The 22161-nt window shown below is 44.0% G+C and overlaps 1 protein-coding gene across 1 annotated transcript in view; it reads left to right on the top strand.

The window, feature by feature from the left end:
* Positions 1-22161, top strand: part of STX8 (syntaxin 8) — a 252916-nt gene that overhangs the window by 219119 nt on the left and 11636 nt on the right. The window contains 1 exon segment of the mRNA XM_042782461.1: positions 9748-9799. Coding sequence (XP_042638395.1) covers positions 9748-9799 — 52 coding nt within the window.

The raw sequence follows: 22161 nt of genomic DNA, 5'->3' as shown, positions 1-22161 counted from the left end.
CAACCTTCCTTCCAAGGAGTGGCTGGTATGTTTGAACCTCCAGCCTTCTAGTTAGCAGTCAAGTGCCTTAGGTGCTATGCTACCAGAGCTCCTGTTCAGGATGCTAGGAGTCCAAATTACCTGTTGGCCCAGTTGTGCTCCCTGAAGTCTACAGGGAAGGTCTTTTCTCGTCTTTCCTGGCTTCTGGTAGCCCCAAGGCATTCCTCAATTTATAGACCCGTCTTCACGTGGCTGTCCTTCCTGTGCCTGTTTGTCAGTGTCTCTTCTTTGATAGAACACCACCCAGATTGGATTAGGACCCAGCACAGTCCAGTGTGAAGTCATGTTAACTTAGCTGATAACATCTTCAAAGACCCCATTTCTAAACAAGGTCATATTTACAGGTACCACCGGGGTTAGGACCGTAACATATCTTTTTGAGGGACACAATTCAGTCCATAGCATAATGTTAGATTTGAGTTAGAAGTACCATTATGGACTTATGATTTAAAAATAATAATAAGTTTCCTGCCTTTAACCGCTGAAAGAAACTAGAGGCAATGATACTGCAGCAGCAGTGAGTGTAGTTAGCACCCAGATCTTGGTTTCTAAATGCTATTCACCACAAAATGGAACCAAGGCTGCTTGCAGAAAAACTGATTCCAGGCCTTCTTGTTGTTTGCTGTCGAGTCGGCCCTGACTCATAGCGACCCCTCTTTGGGTTTCCGAGGCAGTATCACTATGGAAGTAGGATTGCCCAACCTTCCTTCCGAGGAGTGGCTGGTGGGTTTGAACCACCAGCCTTCTGGTGAGCAGTCAAGTGCCATAGGCACTATGCTACCAGAGCTCCCATTCCAGGCCTAGCACAGGGAAATATAAGGTAAGTCTAGAACTTCCTGTGTCAGAAATCAAGGAAATGCTCAGAGTATGAGGTCATCTCCAAAGAACACAGGAGCTGGCTTAAAGGAACTCCAGTTGGTCAAAGGTGGGGCAATTGGAGCAATAAAAAAAATTATGATGGTAATGGGTTATAAACATGGAATTAACAAATACATCCATGAATCCACAGCGAGACTCAACAGAGGTGGGAGTAAGGATGGGAAAAGGCTCTTCTTGCCAGTAATCAAGGTAAAAAACAAATAAACAAAAAACCAAACTCACTGCCTTTGAGTTGATTCTGACTCATAGCGACCCCTCCTTGGGTTTCTGAAGTGGTATCTCTGCAGAAATAGATTGCCCAACCTTCCTTCTGAGGAGTGGCTGGCGGTTCAAACCAGTCATTTGCTTCTGGTTAGCAGTCAAATGCCTTAGGCACTAAGCCACCAGAGCTCCTATCTTCCTTATAGTTATATCACATAATTTGATTAATTAGCACCTCATTATCACTATAATACAAATACCAGCTCTGGGGGAAGGCTTTCTCTCTGTCAGCTCTGCAGGATGGTCCTTGTCTCTTTTCAGCTTCTGTTCCTCAGCGATCTTCACGTGGCTTGGCATCTCTCTTTCTTCGTCTTTGCTTTTATATCTTCAAAGAGATTGACTTCAGACACACCGTACACTAATACTGCTTCATTAACATAACACAGGAAATCCATTCTCAAATGGGGTTATAACCAGAGGTATAGGGGTTAGAGTTTATAACACATAATTTTGGGTCACAATTCAATCCATAACAATACTCTTACTGATGGAATTTAGCATCACTAAGAACTCTGGTGGGAGCTCTGGTAGCATAGTGCCTAAGGTACTTGATTGCTAACCAGAAGGCTGGCAGTTCAAACTCACTAGCCACTCCTGGGAAGGAAGGTTGGGCAATCTACTTCTGTAGTGATACCACCTCGGAAACCCAAGGAGGGGTTGCTATGAGTCGGGTCCGACTCGATGGCACATAACAACAACAACAACAACAACAGAGGGTAGACATGTATTAACATGGGTGAAAGGAAAGATATATATATATAGGGAGGAGTTCAGCACAATATGACCAAGACAAAGGAAGACACTGAGAGGTGAACAAGAGTTACAGACAACAAAGGTAAACACTATTACACACAGAACCTGCCACAACAATAATAACAAACAATAACCTACGAGTAGCTACATAGGCAGACATGCGAGCTGAACAGGTATGGGAAGGCAAATAGGACTACACCTCTGAGCACACGTACATCTGGTAGAAGATACTTCTATATACCTATTTGTATATGCAAGGGGCTCTGGTGGCGTAGTGCCTGAGGCATTTGACTGCTAACCAGAAGGCTGGTGGTTCAAATCCACCAGCCAGTCCTTGTAAGGAAGATTGGGCAATCTACTTCTGTAGTGATACTACCCTGGAAACCCAAAGAGGCGTCAATATGAGTCAGATCTGAGTCAACGGCAGTGAGAGTAGTGTAACAACCTAGCATTATGTGGTTCCAAAGGTGATGCAGTGGCAGTAACATAGCATCACCTACATAGTATTTATGCCAAAAAAGTTAGCTTCAATCTAGTCAGCCTCCCCCTCCAACTGGCACTGAGCTGCTTCCAAGTCATGGGGGCCCCATGTATGTCAGAGCAGAACTGTATAGCGTAGGATTTTCAATCGCTGATTTTTTGGAAGTAGATCATCAATCCTTTCTTCTAAGGTGCTTCTGCCTAGACTTGAGCCTCCAGCCTCAGTTAGCAGTTGACTGCATTAACCATTTGTACCATCCAAGGACTCCCCAAATCTAATGAAGACAAACAGGAAGAGTAATTCAGAATAAGGGGCAGTCTGTAAGACAACATCCTGTCCCCTTTCAAAATGTTAGTGTCATGAAAGAAAGGGGAAAAATGGAAGGACTGTTCTGGATTAAGGGAAACTGAAAAGATATGACAACTAAATGCAATTTGTGATTTTGATTGGATTCTAGATTTTAAAAAACAGAGCTAAAATTACATCATTAAAATAATGAGAGAATTTTATTACGAACTATATTAGGTAGTATTCTATCTGTGTTAAAATTCTTGGATATAACAATGGTGTTGTGATTTTGTTGGAGAAAGTCCTTGTTCTTAAGAGCTCAAGACTTCGTGCTGCATGGTGGAGTTTTTAGGATGTTTGTTTGCAGCTTACTTTTAAAAGTTTTAGCAAAACATACACACATGTAGGCACATAGAGAAAGCAAATACGGCAGAATGTCAGTTGGTGAATCTCATGAAGGGGATATAGGTACTCATTGTATTACTTTTTCTATGGGGGTTTGGAATTTTTTAAAATAAAAAGCTGTAGATAAAGGACAGCTAGATGGGCAGTGAAGTTTTGTGCATTGTGTCTTTGTTCATGTTTTCACATGTTGCGGTTAGTTGCCATCGACCCATGAAGGTCGCGTGTACAACAGGACAGAGGGTTTCCTGGTCCTGCACCGTCTTCATAGTCGTTGGTGTGCATGACTCCGTTGTTTCTGGCCACTGTGTATTTTGCATACACTGTATGAGACAATATTCTGTTGTGGTCCATAAGGTTTTCATTAGCTCATTTTCAGAAAAAAAAAATTCCAGCCCTTTCTTCCTAGTCTGTCTTAGTATGGAAATTCCACTGAACCCCATCTACCATGTGCGACCCTGCTGGTATTTGAAATGCCAGTGGCATAGCTTTCAGTTTCATAGTAACATGTAAGCTATCCCAGTAGACAGATGAATACCTAGTGAAATGTCTAGATGTACCATACTAAGAAGTTCTTTCAAATCTGATTTTAAATCTCAGGAAGATCTTTAAGGACAAATGCATTTTAATGTGAGCAAGATTTGCCATACCAAACATAATAGATACTGCACCTATAAGATCATAAGGCTTTAGCCATTCAAGAAAGAAACATTGGTCCCATTGTAGGCTTTTCCCAAAAGACCTTGGTCATCAAGAAGGTAAGAAACCAGCACATTTCAGTCTTTGTGTTAAATGAATGTGCTTCCTCCGTGGAGTGCTTTGTGAACTTGAGTGCTGACAATGTAGACGTCCATACTGAAAGTGGTCACATTGTGGTGAAATTGTCTATCTTCTCACTAGACCTTGCGCTTCTCGAGGGCAGTAACAGTATCTTTTCACTCTGATCCCCAGAAACCAGCAAAATGATTGGCTTTGAATTGAATTTATGTGAAAGGCAACTGGAATAGTGTAGATGATTTTCAGTCTTTACACTTTTCATTTTTAAGGACTTGTCAATCTAGAGAGATGACATTTGAACAAGAATGGACAATTGATCAAATTATGAATGGTTTGATAGGGTATACTTGGATTTGTTCTCCATATTTGACAGTATTGAGATGATTGGGACAAATAAGAACAGAATACCACTTGTCACATCAGATAAATTCCTTAAGCTTTGTAGCATATAAGCCATATCCTACCCAGTTACCATTATTTGTTTTCTTAAAAGCTTCTACACACACCATACAATGGCATATTATTTGGCAGTAAAAAGGAATGAAGTAATGATACATGCTACAGCGTGAATGAACCTTGAAAACATTATGCTGAGGGAAAGAACCAGCTACAAAAGGCCACATAGTGTATGATTCCATTTATATGGAATGTTCAGAATGGGCCGATCCACAGAGACAGAAGGCAGATTAGTGGTTGCCAGGGGCTGGGGGAAGTGGGGAGTGACTGCTTTATGGGCATGGAATTTCTCTTTGGGGTGATGAAAAAGTTCTAGAACAAGATAGTGGTGATGGTTGTACAACATTGCAAATTTACTTAATGCCATGAAATTGTCCACTTTAAAATGGTTAAAATGATAAATTTTATCATATGTATGTTACCACAATAAAAGAAAAATGGAGAAAAGGCTTTTACACAGAGCACTGCTCCATTAAAAGCAAAGATTGATTTTCATAAAGAGTGATTTTCCTTTGGCTTGAGGCAGCACAGGAAATTTGTGGAGGCTGGGAGTTTCCTAAGGCACTCTGGTGGCGAAGTGGTTAAAGCATTCATCTGCTAAACAAAAGGTTGGTAGTTCAAACCCAGCAGCTGCTCCATGGGAGAAAGATGAGGCAGTCTGCTTCCATAAAAATTTATAGCCTTGGAAACCCTATGGGGACAGTTCTACTCTATCCTACAGAGTAGGATACTTAATCTCAAAAGATTAAGAACCACTTCATATTAGAATAGGAGCTCTGGAGGCGTAGTGCCTAAGGCATTTGCCTGCTAACCAGAAGGCTGGTGGTTCAAATCCACCATCCATTTCTCTGAAGGAAGGTTGAGCAATCAACTTCCATAGTGATACGGACTTGGAAACCCAAAGAGGGGTCACTATGAGTCGGATCTGACTCGACGGCAGTGGGTTTGGTTTTTCTTTTCTTTTTTTTTCATATAGAATGATAATGGGTTATTAAAGTAAACTAGGGAAAGTTGGGGCACATCTAACCTCTGAAGCTACTGAAAGAAGAGGCATTGCAATGTGTCCCTCTATGTCACCACTGTAAAACTGGCAAGAGAGGAACATGACGTCTGACTCAATATGGTTGTTCTTAGGATGTTACTATCGCCAGTCAGCAAGTTGGGAATTCTAAGAAGTCTGTTCACTTCCTGGCCTCCTGGTTTCTAAGTTCATTTTCTTTTCCCCAAAATATTTGGATGCATGTGAAGTCAACCCTTAGGCCTGCATAGGCTAGAAGGCCCCCCAACTGACTGTTTGATACCATTTTTGAGTTTTGTAAAGAGCAGTGACCAGATGTGACTAGTGTTAGTGGTTTGTGGTCATTGCTTGCTGACCCATTTCTTTCCATGGAACCTCTCAAAAGTTCTTAATTTTCCATGACACACTAAGATGCCAGAGTATTGAGGATTGAGGTTAAGTGGAACGGATAGGCAGACTTCTGAAAGATGTGTGCTCCTATGGTAATTAAATGGTTGAGTCAAGGAGAGAGAGATGGGGAGGAGAAAAAGAGAGGTGACAGAAAGGAAATTTAAGGGGGCAGGGTAAAGAAGGCAGAGAAGAGAGGGACTGAAAGGCAAGAAGAGGCCCTCTGCCAGGAGTGCCCCATGTTCCCGCACGGAATCTGCTTCATATACCATGGTTACTTTTCTTTGTCTTAATAGTGAAGGGACCAACAGTGACTTATTTTTTAGAAGATTTCCTGAATCATCTGAAAAATATGGATGTTTCTGGATTAGGCATTGTAGATGGCCAGGTGTACGGCAGAAAACTAGAAAAGACCCTGTCTCAGTTGTCCGACGCTGCTGTAACAGAAATACCGCAAGGGGAGGGCTTTGAAACAGAAATTTATTTTCTCAGTTTGGGAGGCTACGACTCTGAATTCAGAACACCGTCTAGAGGGGAAGGCTTTCCGTCTGTGTCAGCTTTGGGGAAAAGTCCTTGTTTCTTCAGCTTCCACTTCCTGGTTCCTTGGAGATCTCCTGTGTCTTGGCATTTATCTACCCCCATCTCTATTCTGTTTGCTTGTTTAATCTCTTTTATATCTCAAAAGAAATCAAGAGATCGACTCAAGATATATCCTATAATAATCCTGCCTCATTAACATAACACAGTCAGCCCATTTCCAAATGGGATTATAACCACAGGCATAGAGGTTAGGATTTACAACACATATTTTTGGAGGACATGATTCAGTCCATAACAGACCCATACCTCAAAGTATTTCTTTTCTCTTTATACCAGAAACCAAACTCACTGCTGTCAAGTTGGATCCGACTCATAGCGACCCGTCCTTGGGTTTCCGAGGCGGTATCACTACGGAGGTAGATTGCCCAATCTTCCTTCTGAGGAGTGGTTGGTGGGTTTAAACCACGAGCCTTCTGATTAGCAGTCAGATGGCCTAGGCACTACGCCACCAGAGCTCCTTTTCTTTTCCCTACCTCTGTGAAATTATTTATTTACTTACACTGTTATTTGGAGAGTCATTTAGGCTAGAGACCACAAATTCAAATGCTGGTCAGGAGAAGAAATGAGAGAAGCAGAGCAAGTATGTGGCAGTCAGGGGTGGTGGATGCCCTGTGAAGTGACAGGTATATGACAGTCGGGAGTGATGGGTACTCTGTGAACTGGAGCGCTTCCACCCATCATCTACAGATGGAAGCTTGCTCTCCACCCCTTTCATTGTTGATACAAAACTGGGGGCCAGAGCTATCAGATCTGCCGCTGCTCCCCCCCACCTTTCTGTTTCTAAAGAAAGAAAAACCTGATTTTATGTGAAATTTGCCAATTTTACAATACTGCCTGGGTCAAAACAAACCTGCACACCAGACTTGCCTCCTTGGCTTCCAAGTTATGATCCATGGTGTAAGCTGACAAATTACTAACAGATGGAAAGGTTCAGTTTGGTGGGGGGGTGGGGAGAGTAATTTTTTTTTTTTTTTTTAATTGTCAGGAAATCATCCATGTTAAGGGGAATGGGAATGTTGATGGGAAAGTGATTTTATGACCTGAGGGAAGTGTGTGGGGTGGGAGGCAGCCTGGAGGAGGTGACACTGTGAATCTTGGCAGGCTGGAGACGGCTGAGGTAGCAGGGTACCTGGGGGTAGAACAGGACTAGGGATTGCAGAGAGAACAAGAAAGAAGGAAGTTCAGTGTCCGAGACATACTGTCCAGCCTCAGTATTGTATCTGGAGCCTCCGTGGTCTTGGAAAGGAGTCTTGGTAGTAAATCTTGCACAGCTTTCACTCTCTTCACTCCTCCATCCCCAAATCAAATGGGAAATGTCCCCTTTGCTTAGAAGGTGAAATCTACAAGGAAGTACAGGACAGGTCCTGTGCCTATGCAGCCAAAGGACCCACAATAGGTCCTATACCTGTGGGCCACGAGCAAGGTAGATTGAGTGGTCATTTTCATATTATGTAACTTACACAGTTATGCTATGAATCAGTTAATATGTACTCATTGTTGCTCACGTAATGTGTTTATCTCCTCTTTAAAAAAAAAAAAAAAAAACTTTTTACAAACTTAAAGGAACCTGAGTAAAAAATAGCTTTTAAATTCTATTCATTGATTAACCTGATTTTTTTTTTTTTAAAAAAGCACCCAAACCAAAATGATAGAAGGTGTGGAAACACCTTGTCCCCAGTGCAGTGGTGAGCACAGCCAGGAGAAGGCAGTGGCGGCAGGGAGGCCTGATGCGGCAGATGGGGAGGAGATGGGGAGGCCGAGGGAGCATGAGGAGGGGTGAGGGTGGCGGGGTGAGTCTGAACAGGAGCAGGCTGTGACAAATCTGGAGGCAGCCCTTGCCAGTGAGCGTGCTTGTCTTGTCCCAGATGGAAACTCCGCTCCACCTCCCCACCCTTGGGCTGACAACCATCTCCACCATTGCTGCCACCCCAATCAGATGGCAGAATTTACAGCTCAGTTATGAAGAAGTGGGAAGGGTATGGAAAGAGGGTGCTTGAGAACCAGTCAGAAATTGATGAATAAAGGCCTCTTTAGGGTCTAGGATTATTTAGGCATCGTTCACTTTTGGATACTTTATATGAGAGGCTCTGAGAAGCAGGAATATGGCTAAAAGTATGTTGTGTTTTGTTTTAAGAGGGAAGACACTTAGTTACAATGGTCAGCTTGGCTGTTTGAATAGTCCTAGATTCGTCATGACTTTGTTCTGGCTCTTTATCCCTCACAGTGGGAACAACAGCTGCAATGAACCCCTTTTATCAAGTTTTACTGTCTGTGGGTAAACTGAGCCCCATCCATCATTCCAAAGGCTAAGTGAAACAGTTGGACTTGTTGGGAGTATCTAGGGCAACAGTTTGGTTTGGTTTCTACGGCTACGTGTTGAAGAATGAAATCTCTTGCTGTTTCTTGAGATGGGGTAGAGATGTGTCTGGGTTTTGTGGTACCTATCGTCTTCGGGTGTCTGCTTTTCTTTCTCAGGGGTCTTCTCCAGCCCTCAGTTCCAGTTGTCCCCACAGCTCTGTGCCTGCCCCACTTGCACCTCTCATCTGAATGTGCTCTGGGCCCACACACCTTCCTTGGGATCATTGTTTCGTGGTGCTAGACATGTCTACAACCAAATTCATCATTTAGCCCCCTGCCCACTGCTGTAAACACATGTGCACATGCACATACCCGTGTATACGTGAAACCAGAACAAAGAGCTGATTTCACTCTCTTATTTGTGTTTAGTTGCCACCATTCTTCCAGTGGCTCAAGCTGGACAGTGTCTTTCACATTTGAGTCCTTCCTCTGCCTCTTCCTTCATTATTGCCCATCAGGCCACAGGAATTCTCACACACTCAGGTCTCTCCCTTCTGTACTCTGTCACCGCTCATGCGGGCCATGTCGGCGACAGCTGTGGCTTCCTGCTGGGTCCCTCCATCTCCCCGTCTGCCTTCGCCCACTTCTCTCCTGTGCATCTTAGATAGGGCTGCCACCTTAACGGTTCTGAAACACCGCTCTCATTTTGCCAGGCCCATCACAGTAAATGTTCCCGAGTTCCTGCCTGCCCCAGAACATAGCCCACGCCCTACACTCTCCTGCTCTGGATCCAAGGGCCTCGCAGTCTCTCTACCCATGGTCTTATCTGCCTTATTCCTACGCCCCTGTGGAAACCTTCCACTCGTTCCTGTGCCACTGTGGAAACTTTCCGTTCCAGCCAGAGCAGTTCATGTCCACTCCTCCAGACACGTTGTTGTTAGCAGCCGTTGAGTCAGTCTTGCATCCCGACAACCCATGACCAGTACAGCAAAATGCTGCCTGGGCCTGTGCCAATCACATGATAGGGTGTAGATCACATGGTTGTGATCCCCATAGGGTTTTGTCTGGCTGAGTGTTGGAAATAGATCGGCAGACGTTTTGTTTCTAGTCCAGCTTAGTCTGGAAGCGCCACTGAAACCTGTTCAGCATCAAAGCAGCACGCAACCCTCTGCTGACGAAGGGGACTATATGAGCTGCGTTGGCCGGGAATCAAAGCTGGATCTTTTTCATGGGAGGCAAGAATTCTACCACTGAACCACCAGCCTCTCTGCCTCCCCAAACATGGCTGGACTTCCTGCCTATTAGCATTTGCCCACACTGATGTCCTCACTGCTTCCAGTCTTCCTTTAGCACCATTTAGGTGTTGTGTCTTATTGTGCCTAATACTCTATTTTCTCTCTGTGCTAATGATACATATTTTACTCTTCAGTTTATTAAAAAAAAATACTTGAATATAAATTTCTTTAGTAAGGGAACCATGCCTTCTTCTTTGTGTTCACCACAGGGAGCCAAATACCTGCAAAAGTTGGGCATGTACAGAAACAAGTGACACTTTGTAGTGGAGAGGTGTTGAATGAGAGAGCTCACGCCCTCTTACAAGGGGTCAGCCACAGATGGTTGTAGCAACTAGGGCTCAGTAACACTGTCTTTTATGATTTTTCAAGGAAATCCAGAAATCTGAATTTCTATGTAAAATTGCTTAATTAAAATTTTTTTTACATTACACTCTTAAGGTAGTACCAACCAGAGAAACATAATCCCTTAAAGTTACAATGTAAATACAATTTCATGTGTATCATGGATATTAAATATTAATACATTCACTGTAAAATGAAAAATAAAGAGAGTAAAAATTCCACTTTTCAGAATGGTTTTAGGATCTGTCAGAGTGGATTTTCTGGAAAATCAGAAATTGAATATTTATCCTATGAATTCAAGATTGAAATGCTAAAAGAAAAATATACCAATGTGTATCACTTTTACATTTCCACAGGTAAATTTAGGTAATAAAACATCTCTATTTATTCATATAACCAGATGCCTTTAATATCTTTTTGTTACTTTTATTTTATAAAAATTCAGTGCAATAAATTTTTTACATGGAATGTTACCATATTTACATTTGAGGGTTTAGGGGGCTATGAAATGCTGAGAGAGTCCATGTGGGGGCAAAAATCACAGCCATTTCCTGGTTCGATGAATGAGAAGAGGTCACGGAGGGAATGAGGCAGCTGCTCTCTTTGACAGGCTGAGAAAACAGAAGCACCAGCCGCAGAAGTGTTCGGAGGCTTCCCACACAGGTGCAGATTCCAAACCAACCGTTATTTATTATATTTGGGCTCCCATGACATAGCCGTCTTTCACTCACTGGTTACATTTTTACTGAGTACCTTGCACAGTGCTGTGCTCTAGGGAGGTTACCGAGGTGCAGAAGCTCCGCCTTTCGGTTGCTGAAATTTAGCAGGAGAGACCAGGATGCATCACAACCACCACAGAACAGATAGGACCTCAGCCACCACAATAGGTGATCAGTGCTTTCCCCTGGGAGAGGTAAACTGCGCATGTACTCAGTGACCGCCATAGCTGATGAGTGCTTTCCCCTGGGAGAGGCAAACTGCGCATGTACTCATTGGGCTCTGCTGGTAAGGGAAAGGTTGGAGGGTTGAGTCCTTCTGAGGAGCCACTTGTCAAAAGGGCGTGGGGGCCGCATCTGACCTCCTCTAACTTCACAAGGCGGAGAGAGAGGAGCATGATCAGCAGCCCAAGGCTGATTCCTAAGAGGCAGAGCTCAGACATACCTCCACTATCCAACCTTTTTTTTTTTTTTTTAAACCAATTCTGATACCAACCCGATATGGTTCTTCAATCAAGACAGTCTCCACTTGGCCATGTCTGCAGTCGGGCCTCGCCTTGGCCCCCAGCCTCTCGGCCTGGCCTCTGCCCTCCACTGACAAGTGTTACAAAGATCTTTTAGCTCTGCGGATAGGTGTACCTTACTTCGTCAGCACGCCTCCTGCCTGAAGGCACTGCGCTTTCTGGCTTCATGGGCCCGCAAGTCTGTTGCTCTGTCTTGTGCTCGTTTCTTGGTTTTGCTGCCTCTGCTGCTACTGCCTCTCTGCCATCTCTCAGCCAAGCAGGTCCAGCCCAGGGACTTGGAGTCCAAGGACATCTTCACTCCCAGCTCTTCTCTCTTGATGACACTGAGATCCCCCTTTCTGGCTCTGAGATGGCCCATTTGAAGCCTAGCCGAAGGCAAAACTGATCAGTCCCCACATTAGCTTCCCTTATTTCCATGGTCCCACCCCCACAAAGATGTCATGTACCTTATTTTCATTATTCACAAGCTAGCCAGTCCCCTTCTTTAAGGGCCACAAGCCCACAGAAGATATTTGCATAGTCCCACCAGTCATCTGGTGGGATTCACAAAGACCATGGCTGGAAGAGCCATAGTAAGTAATTCACTGCATGGCACCAGCTGTTGAAAACCCTACTCTGACACACACAGGGTTTGCAGGATTCAGAGTCAACTCGACTGGAACTGTATTTGTGTGTGTGTGTGGTTTGGGTGAAAGTTTATGGAGTAAATTAGTCCATTCAACAATTTAGATACATTTCATTTCATAGTATTAGTTGCAATTTCCTCAATATAACAGTCCTCTTCCCACTTCCTTCCTGGGTTCCCTGTATCCATCCATCCTTCTTTCCTGCCCCTTCCTGCCTTCTGAGCTTTGTTTGGGACAGACGCTGCAATTTTTGCCTTCTGTGGTTCATTGTTCTCAGGAGTGTGTTCCTCACTAGTGTTACTGTTCAGTTCATAGGCCTCTCTGTTGTTTGGCTGAAAGGTGACCCCTGGAGTTGGATTCAGTTCCGTGTTTGAAGGGTGTCCAAGGACCACAGCCTTGGGGGTTCTACCAGTATGTCAGACCAGTGAGTCTGGTCTTTTTTACGATTTTGAATTTTGTTCTGCTTCTTTCTCCCATTCTGTTAAAGACTTTCTGTGGTCCTGATCAGAGCAATTGAAAGTGGGAGCAGGACACCATCTAGTTCCTCTGGCTCCAAGCAGTGGAGGCCGTGGTTCATGTGGTCCGTTAGTTTTCTGGATAATTATTCCCTCAAGTCTTTGATTTTCTTCATCCTTCTTTACCCTGGATGGGGAGAGACCAATAGTTGTATCTTAGATGGCTATTCTCTAGCTTTGAAGACCCCAGTCACTACTCACCACAGTAAGGTGTAGGACATTGTCTTTGTGAACTATGCTGTGCCAGTTCATGTAGATGTCCCCTGAGACTATGGTCCTAAGCCCTCAAGCCCAGTTACTCATTCCCTCAAAGGTGTTTGGTTATAGCTAGGAAGTTTTCATAATTATGCCCCATATTTGCTCTGCTATATTTATGGATATATTTGTAGCACATACAAATACCAGAAAACCAAACTCACTGCCATGGAGTTGATTCCAACTCATAGAGACCACTGTTGGGTTTCTGAGGTGGTAGATCTTTATGGAAGTAGGTTGCCCAGTCTTCCTTCCACAGATCGGCTGGTGGGTTTGAACCGCCAACTTTCTGATTAGTAGTCAAATGCCTTAGGCACTATGCTACCAGAGCTCCTTGCGCATACAGATGTTGTTGTTGTTGTTGTTATTTGCCGTGGAGTCAGCCCCGACTCATAGCGACCCCTCCTTGGGTTTCCGAGGCAGTATCACTACGGAAGTAGGATTGCCCAACCTTCCTTCCGAGGAGTGGCTGGTGGGTTTGAACCGCCAGCCTTCTGGTTAGCAGTCAAATGCCTTAGGCACTACGCCACCAGAGCCCCTTGCATATACAAATAGGTATATAGAAGTATCTTCTGCCAGATGTACATGTGCTCAGAGGTGTAGTCCTATTTGCCTTCCCATACCCGTTCAGCTCGCATGTCTGCCTATGTAGCTACTCGTAGGTTATTGTTTGTTATTACTGTTGTGGCAGGTTCTGTGTGTAATAGTATTTACCTTTGTTGTCTGTAACTCTTGTTCACCTCTCAGTGTCTTCCTTTGTCTTGGTCATATTGTGCTGACCTCCTCCTTATATATTGTCTTTCCTTTCACCCACGTTAATACATGTCTACCCTCTGTTGTTGTTGTTGTTATGTGCCATTGAGTCAGACCCGACTCATAGCAACCCCTCCTTGGGTTTCCGAGGTGGTATCACTACAGAAGTAGATTGCCCAACCTTCCTTCCGAGGAGTGGCTGGTGGTTTGAATCGCCAGCCTTCTGGTTAGCAGTCAAGTGCCTTAGCCACTACGCTACCAGATAGTATGGCTTACATAGTTCAGCAAGATGTAGTCCCAGGTCGAATCTCTCCATTCCTTCCTTCAACTCCCCCTCCTTCTGCCATCTTGCACCTTCTCCCTCCTACACTCGTACACATACTCACACACGTTCTCCTCTTTCTCTCTCGTGGACTAGGATCTGGCTCTCTTGAACGAGTTGCCATACCCCCTCAACACAGGCATGTCTGGGATGTGGCAGGTGTGGCCCATGCCCTGGGTGCTTCTTGAGGGGGCTGCCGATGAGCAGTTTGTCTTCTCCATGCAATTTCCATCTCCAGTTGTTGTTATGTGCCGTCGAGTCGAACTCGACTCATAGCGACCCCTCCTTGGGTTTCCGAGGCAGTATCACTGTGGAAGTAGATTGCCCCATCCTCCCAAGGTTCCGTCTCCAGTTAGGAGAGATTATTCAGCAGTTTAAAACTTAACTGCCATAAGTGCTGTTTTCCGTAGATACACCTCTGCCCCTTGGGTCTTTATTTCGGTCGCTTTGGACCTCTATGCAGCATACCTACGTTTTTGTATTTCTCATTTCCCTTCGGGAGCTTTTCAGTATTTCAGGATTCAGCTTGGAGGCACACCCCTGGGAAAGCTCCTTCAGGGCCCTTGGGGCTCTTGTTAATGCAGTTTCTGCTTCAGCAGGGTTGGAGCAGAGGAGCTGAGAGTCTGCTTGTCCGTCCAGGGTGGTGCGGAGGGCATGCTCCTGGCTCAAGGCCTCCCGCTGAGTGGAAAGGCTCTAGGACAGCCCTTCCCTGCTCCGGCCACACATCAGAATCACCGGAGAGGTTTAAAAACTACCAATGCCTGGACTCTCCCTTCCTAGAAATTCTGATTCAATTGGTTTGGGAGGTAGTTTGAAATACTAAGGAGCTGTGGTGGTATAGTGCCTCAGGCATTTTGACTGTTAACCAGAAGGCCAGTGGTTCAAACCCACCAGCCACTCCTTGGTAGGAGGACTGAGCAATCTACTTCTGTACAGATACCGCCTTGGAAACCCAAGGGGGGGGAGTCACTGTGAGTCGGATCAACTCAACAGGAGTGAGTTTGGTTTTTTTTTTTTGGTTTTGAAATACTAAGAAGCTCTGGTGGCATAGTGGATAAGGCATTTGGCTGCCAACCAGAAGGTCAGTAGTTCATAACCTACCAGCTGCTCCCTGGAAGGAAGATGGGGTGATCTACTGCTGTAAAGATGTATAGCCTCAGAAACCCAGTGGGAGTCCCTGTGCTTCAGAATCAATTCAGTGGCAATGAGTTTGGTTTGGTTTTTGGTTTGAAAGACTGATGAATTCTTTTTCTTCCACAACTGAAACAGTGTTTAGTACAAAACAGGGAAGCAGCTTTTTCTCTTTAATTTTTGAACTTCAAAGTTTATTTGTAAAATGAATGTGTATTTTCCTGTGGAATTTTCAAGATATTTTTTTCACATGTGTTTGAAGGGATGACATGTTTCAGAGATTTCTTTCCAATCCTCTTAGGCATTGTCTAAGAGTCTTTTTGATATGTGAAGCTCTTGGTTGCCTTGTATTGTTTCTTGAGCAGTTAAAACTATCTGATTCCATTTTATGTGAAAGTTACATTTTCAAGGGAATGTTTTGAGTTGAAATAAGCATTTATGTAATTGTTCTGAACCTCATCCTCGTCCCCCCCCCCCATTACCACCTATTTTTAGCTGTAGCCTTGTAGGAATAAGAACACGGGAACACAACCAAATCCACCGCCTTCATGTCAATTCTGACTCATAGCAACCTTATAGCACAGATTAGAACTGCACCATAGGGTTTCCAAACTATGAATCTTTATGGTAGCAGACTCCCATATCTTGCTCCTGTGGGAGCAGCTGGATTGAACTGCCGACCTTTTGTTTAGCAGCCCGATGCCTTAATCACTGCACCAAGAGAGGGAAGGTACTTAAAAAAAAAGTGATGCTAAGGGGCAAAAGACTCATTAACAAACTGCAATATGCAGATGGCACAGTCTTTTACTTGCTGAAAGTGAGGGTGACTTGAAGCACTTAGTGTTGAAGGTCAAAGACTACAGCCTTCGGTATGGATTATACCTCAACATAAAGAAAACAAAAATCAAAAAAATCCATACAACTGGACCAGTAAGTAACATCACCATAAATGGAGACAAGATTGAAGTTGTCAGGGATTTAATTTTACTTGAATCTTCAATCAACATCCATCGAAGCAGCAGTCAAGAAAGCAGACATTGTCATGTTGCACTGGGCAAATCTGCTGCAAAGACCTCTTTAAAGTGTTAAAGAGCAAAAAGGTCATTTTGAAGTCTAAGATGTGCCTGACCCAAGCCATGGCATGTGAAAGTTGGACAGTGAATAAGGAAGACAGAAGAAGAATTGATGCATTTGAACTGTGGTGTTGGCAAAGAATATCGAAAATACTACGGACAGCCAGAATGAACAAACCTGTGTTTGAAGAAGTACAGCTGGAATGCTCCTTAGAAGTGAGAATAGCCAGACTCTATCTCATGTACTTTGGTCATGTGGTCAGAAGGGACCAGTGCTGGAGAAGTATGCCATGCTTGGGAAAGCAGAGGATCAGTGGATAAGAGGAAGACCTCAAAAGGATGGATCGGTACAGCGGCTAAGATGGTCCCCAGTATAACAACGAGAGTGAGGATGCCACAGGACCAGGCAGTGTTTCCTTCTGTTGTAACTAAGGTTGTGATGAGTCCAAACCGACTGGACACTACCTGACAACAAGAAAGGAGGAAAAAACCTTGATGAGTAATATTATCCATTGTCCCACTTCACCCTAAAGCTTTTCCTCCCAAGTATATTTATTACCCCTCTAAGTACCCAATTAAAAATTTAAGGTAAGGGTTTGTATCCCTGATCCCTGACGTGGTAATTTTGGACGGACATGTCTCTGAAGTTGTATTTGGCACCTGGGTCTCTAACATTCCTTTTGACTGCTATTCCCTATCGGAAAGCCTTTCACCCTGATTTGCACTCAACGTTTGCTTTTCTGCGAGGTGCCGAATGCTCACATCAAACTCGTAGGGCACTTTAGAAGGGTTTTGAAATGCTAATTTACAGCTGTTGACAGGTATGAATACCCATCAGCCTGGAATGTCACACCTATTCAAAGTAATTGAGCATCTTAGAATATAATCTCCTGTTAAAACACAGAAATGTGAAACCATGTTGCTTCAAGCTGAGAGAGAAAACTTCCTCAAGACTCCTATAACAATCTCTTCTCAAAAAATACATACATACAAAAAACACACACACACACACACACAGAATCCCCTAAAATGTTGCTATATTGCTTTAGACATGTATACCCAGGGGACACATGTATATATGTCTTCAAACACATATACTCAGGGGGCACGTGTATATGTGTGTATGTATACTGTAAGCACATACCACCGTGAGTGCCTATTGTATCAACGTAGCTGTAATTTATTTTTTCAAAGCTCTAGCGGCAGAGACCTATCTCATTTACAAATATATTACTTTTTTTTTTTAACAAAAGGCTTATTGACATTTTCTCTGATTTGATAAGTAGCACGGTTACTGTAGAAAAATGATTAAGTAGGGAAGAGCGAACAAAATAAAAAGAAAAATCCACCACTTACAAATAATCACAGTTAAAATTTTGAGTGTATTTTTAAAATATAATGTATCTACATGTGTTGTCCTTTTTTAAAACTATTTTGGGAACATATCTTACACACCATGTGACTGGCTTTTCTTCCCTTCTTGAAGTCTGAAACATTTCTATTTCTACATATTTTCCAACAAAGTAGCTTTAGTGCCTGTATAACTTTTTGAGAATGTATATTATATATATACACCCACGACCCCCAGCTTTAAGTAAGAGTAAACATGTCTGGCATTTATTATAAGATTTGTTTTCATTGGAAAGGTGGGAACCATAGGAAACTCGGACTCATGTGCTCATGTTCAGTGGAGAAATACCCCAGTAGAGGAAGAATTGCCTCTTGTTCTCATCTTGTAGTCTTTGAGGTGTGGCAGCTGGAAGCTTTCAAAGACATGATGCATTTTCATAAAGAAATAACATCCCTTGGTTTGACGAATGTTTCTTGGCTTTTACTGGGTGCTAGGCGGGAGAGGGAGAATACAGCAGTGGTCCCTGCCCTCATGGAGTTTATATCGCATTGGCAAGGGAGGTTAGCTGTATAAAAACTAAAACCCACTGCCATCAAGTCAATTCCAACTCCTAGTGACCTTATAGGACAGAGTAGAACTGCCTCATAGGGTTTCCAAGGCTGTAAATCTTTGTGGAAGCAGACTGCCTCATCTCTGTCCCTCAGAGTGGAGTGGCTAGTGGGTTTGAACCACTGACTTTTTGGTTAGCAGCTGAATGCTTTAACAACTGTACCACCAACACATAAATATGCTAATTTCTGATTGTGATACTGTCTAGACAGCCAGAATGCCCTTTGGATCTAGTGACTCTGAAAAATGATCTAGTTCTGGATTACTTATTTATTAACATCATTAAGATTGTCACTAGAGGGTGGTTTGGATAACATTAAGAGCGTTAAGTAATTTTGGCAGTTGCATGAAATACAACACCAGTAACTCCATTTTTATGCATTATAAAATAGTGTCCAGTTACTTGTAAACGTGGGATAAGTGAAATGTCATTGACGATCTAGATTTCTAGAGAAGAAAGCTGCTATTTTTGTTGCTTACTTGGGTGAGTCTTATATTCGTTACTGGGTGGATGATGCTGGTTAAGTTAACCAAAGCCAGAGCGTTGGTTTGATGATTTGTAAACTCTCTACTCACTGTCCATTGGTGCCTGGGGTGAAGGCAACATGATGAGATCTTTGCTTCTCAGTCGTTTTCCCTGACTCAACCCCCATCCCAATTCACCCTTGTTCCCATCACGAAGCCGAAAAGACTGCTTAGGGCCTGCTTTATTTACCTAATAAACTGGCTCTTGTATTGCCTGGGAAATGCTAAAATTTTTTAGCCAAGAAATCCTAGTAACAAGCAAACAGAGGTTCAGCAGTCAGGTCTGAAGAAACAACAGGATGAAGGTCAGCTAATATCGCTATTCTTCTCCTTCCTGGTGGCCATGACAGCGCGGGGGTTTATTTGAAGATCCCAGACTTCGAGTCATTGCTTGCATTGTTCGCCGCCCAAGTATTTTCGGCTGTGCCAACAGTTTCAGATATTAATGTATTCTAGAGATCAGTGAATGAAGAATTCCTCCGCACTTTTTTCCTTTTTAATTTTTCCCCCTTTCCATACACTTTGTTTGCAGGGTCTTTGTCTGCCAGACGTTGCTGGGCATTTCTAATGAGAAAGCAAAGAATTGCAGAAGGAAAAGGCAAAAGTGGGGGGTGGGGGAAATAGCTGAGGAAAAAACAGGGTGTGTTTAGCACTTTAACAGTAAGGTGACATTTTTACAAGCTGGTCAGGTGCACAGGACCCATGGGAGAGAACTGAGAATTGACGATGCAGATTCAGAGTGGAAAGCTCATTTGTGCTAACGTCTAACTCATTGATTAGCTTCTTGCCACAAAAAATGGACTGTGATTTTTGAGCATCATTTTCCCGGCAGGAAAATGCCTCAGTGTGGCTTAGTATTCACTTCAGCTTCATTATTGCATCCACCTCACAACGTACCCCGGGCAGCTGCTAAAAGGAGGAAAAATTAAAGCAATTCATACTCCTGGTGACTTACTGCTGCAGAATAATTGGTTTCTGTTCGCAAAGAACATTATCACAGCAAAGCCCAGAAAACAGAAAGGCCTGTCTGAGAGAGAGAGGGTTACTGGGGATGGGGGGGGGGCAGGTCGAGGGGGAGGTGAAAAAATCACATATATGAAAAGGTAATTGGCTAATAATTATTATTTTTAAAAAATACTGTTTCACCCTAGGACTTGTACTTACATGATAAATGTACATAGGCTGTTTTTTTTTTTTTCTTTTAGCATATTCTTTGATATCTCATGGAAATGTTAATGAGACGAAAGCAGTTAAAGAGTTCTTTACACAGTGCAGTGCACGAGGGAAGGCCAGAATGAAATGCAGACCCTCCGTGGCCTTCCCTGACACACAAGAAGTCCCTTTGTTTCCTGTTTTATAAACCAGAGGCATGTCTAAAATTGCAGGGAAAGTGAGAGGAGGCTGAAGAGTTGGCGCCGGAGGCTTGGCTTTCTATATTTAAAAAGAGAAAAATGGTTAGTTATTCGTGCCTGGATTTGATAGGCAGTATAGGGTGTTTTTGAAGTCATGAAGGAAGGTTCTCTGAAGATGTAAGTGGGATCTGTCTTTCACTTTGACTTAATTAAGAAACTTGCTGGCTTTGTCTGTAGGGGGCCCATTACGTGCAGGCTCCAGCCCCCTCTGAATGGGGGCCCAGCCTGGAAAGTGTATACATGCCATACTGCCTTTGTGTGGTGTTGCCAAACTGGAGGCAGGAGCAAGTGTGAAGGCAGCTTTGCCAGAGGTCATCCCGTGTTGTTCATGGATGTGAACTCACGTCCCAAACAGAAAGCTAAAGCAAGTGTACGGCCGGTTCTCAGGGACCTAGAACTAATGAACCTTTTATTAAATGAATATAGTAAACAAAAAAGTGGTAGGGGGCTGAAGAGAGTGAGCCTTGTTTTCCAGAGTCCTGTTCATAAATCCTAACGATGGGTTGGAGGGCTAACAAAAGAGGTAAACAGTGTCCTTGAGGTCTTTGTATGTAAACCAGGGGTGGCTAGAGCCTGGCTCCAGGCACAGTCTCACCCCCAACTTGATTCCATGCAATGCAGGGAGTAATTTTGCCTTGGTCACTGTTCTTGTAACCTTGAGAATAATTTCCCCCTGGTGGGCTACTGTGGCCTACCCTATTTAGAACAAAGTTACTGAATGCTGGAGAATAAAGAACAGTTGGAAAGCTGTGAGCAGTGGTTAATCAGCTAATTCGCATTTCAAAAGACACTAATAAGAGGTGATAAATTCAAATAAAGCCCTGGGTATGAGTACTAGAAAGCTCACGGAGCCTCTCTCCTTCTGTTTCTCTCTCCCTGCCCATCTCTCCTTTTCCCCTGGAATTGGCCAGGACCTCCCAGGGTATCTGCACCCCTGCCTCACTCAGAACAGGGTCCTGCAGGCTGCCATGAGTAGCTTCACCTTCCTTTGGGCTGTCAGCAGTTACACCCTCCGCTCTGGGAGCCCGCATCCTACGGGGTTTGCCGATGCCAGCAACCACCCTGCTGGCTGTCTCGGACTCCCCAGCCCCTGCCTTTGTTTTCTACCAGGACCCTCTGGATCCTTCCACCTTGCTGGGATCGGACAGAGCATCTCATGCTTTCCCCTCTGCCTCGGTTTGTGTCTCTGCCTCTTCTGATCTCTGATATCTGTCCACTTGCCATTTACTTGGTTGTGACTTTGCTTCTTTAGCATGAAGTGTGGGTTACAGTTACAGCTGCCCCAAAGCCCCGGCTCCCACAGCCGCTGTCCCGACTTTGTGATTGCCTGAGTGGTCCGATGAGTCCCTGGGTGGGGCAGACCGGCAGGCACTCGGCTACTAACCAGAAAGTTGGCCGTTTGAATCCACCAGAGGTGCCTCTGGGGAGAGGCCTGGCAACCGACTTAGGAAGGTTCATAGCCCGTGAAAACCTTATGGAGCAGAATTCTACTTTGAAACACATAAGGTCCCCGTGAGTTGGAATCAACTTGGTGGCAACTGCTTTTTTGTTTTAAGTGGTCTGATAGGACCCACAGTGGCTTGGTGTTTCTTTGCCCCTTCTCACATGGTGTCTTCAAGACAGCAGTAGGGACCTCATCTTGGCTTTCTAATGGGCTCCTCAAAACTGGGTCTTTCTGCATTCATAGGATTATGACCCTGTCCTGGAACCAGTGTCCCACATGCGGTGACTGGGAAATCATGCAGTCAGCTAAGTGGCACTATAGAAATAAAGCAGTAATGCCAAAGATCAAGTGCTTTCCTTTCAGCCGAGAGTTCAATTCAAGTGCTGGGAAATGAGGTTGTCTGAACTCTCTGTCTCCCACCTCTCCCAGACCTTGGCAAAATTTAGAATATTGTTGTCATCTCTCTTTAAACATAGTACCCACTGATAGAACATACCTGCGAAAGGTAAGGAACAGCATTTCCTGGAGCACCCTTGACCCAGAAGCCAGAGGCAGCACCGCCATGTTTGGCATATCTATTGTTTTTCCGTGGCTATGCTGTTTGTGTGCAGTTTTTTGTTAGGTGGTCT

Source organism: Orycteropus afer, unplaced genomic scaffold (assembly GCF_000298275.1).
Source record: "Orycteropus afer afer isolate SDZICR_OR568_19922 unplaced genomic scaffold, OryAfe1.0 scaffold00330, whole genome shotgun sequence".
Lineage (NCBI taxonomy): Eukaryota > Metazoa > Chordata > Mammalia > Tubulidentata > Orycteropodidae > Orycteropus > Orycteropus afer.
The sequence above is the reverse complement of the archived record's forward strand: the minus strand, read 5'-3'. Positions and strand labels throughout refer to the sequence as shown.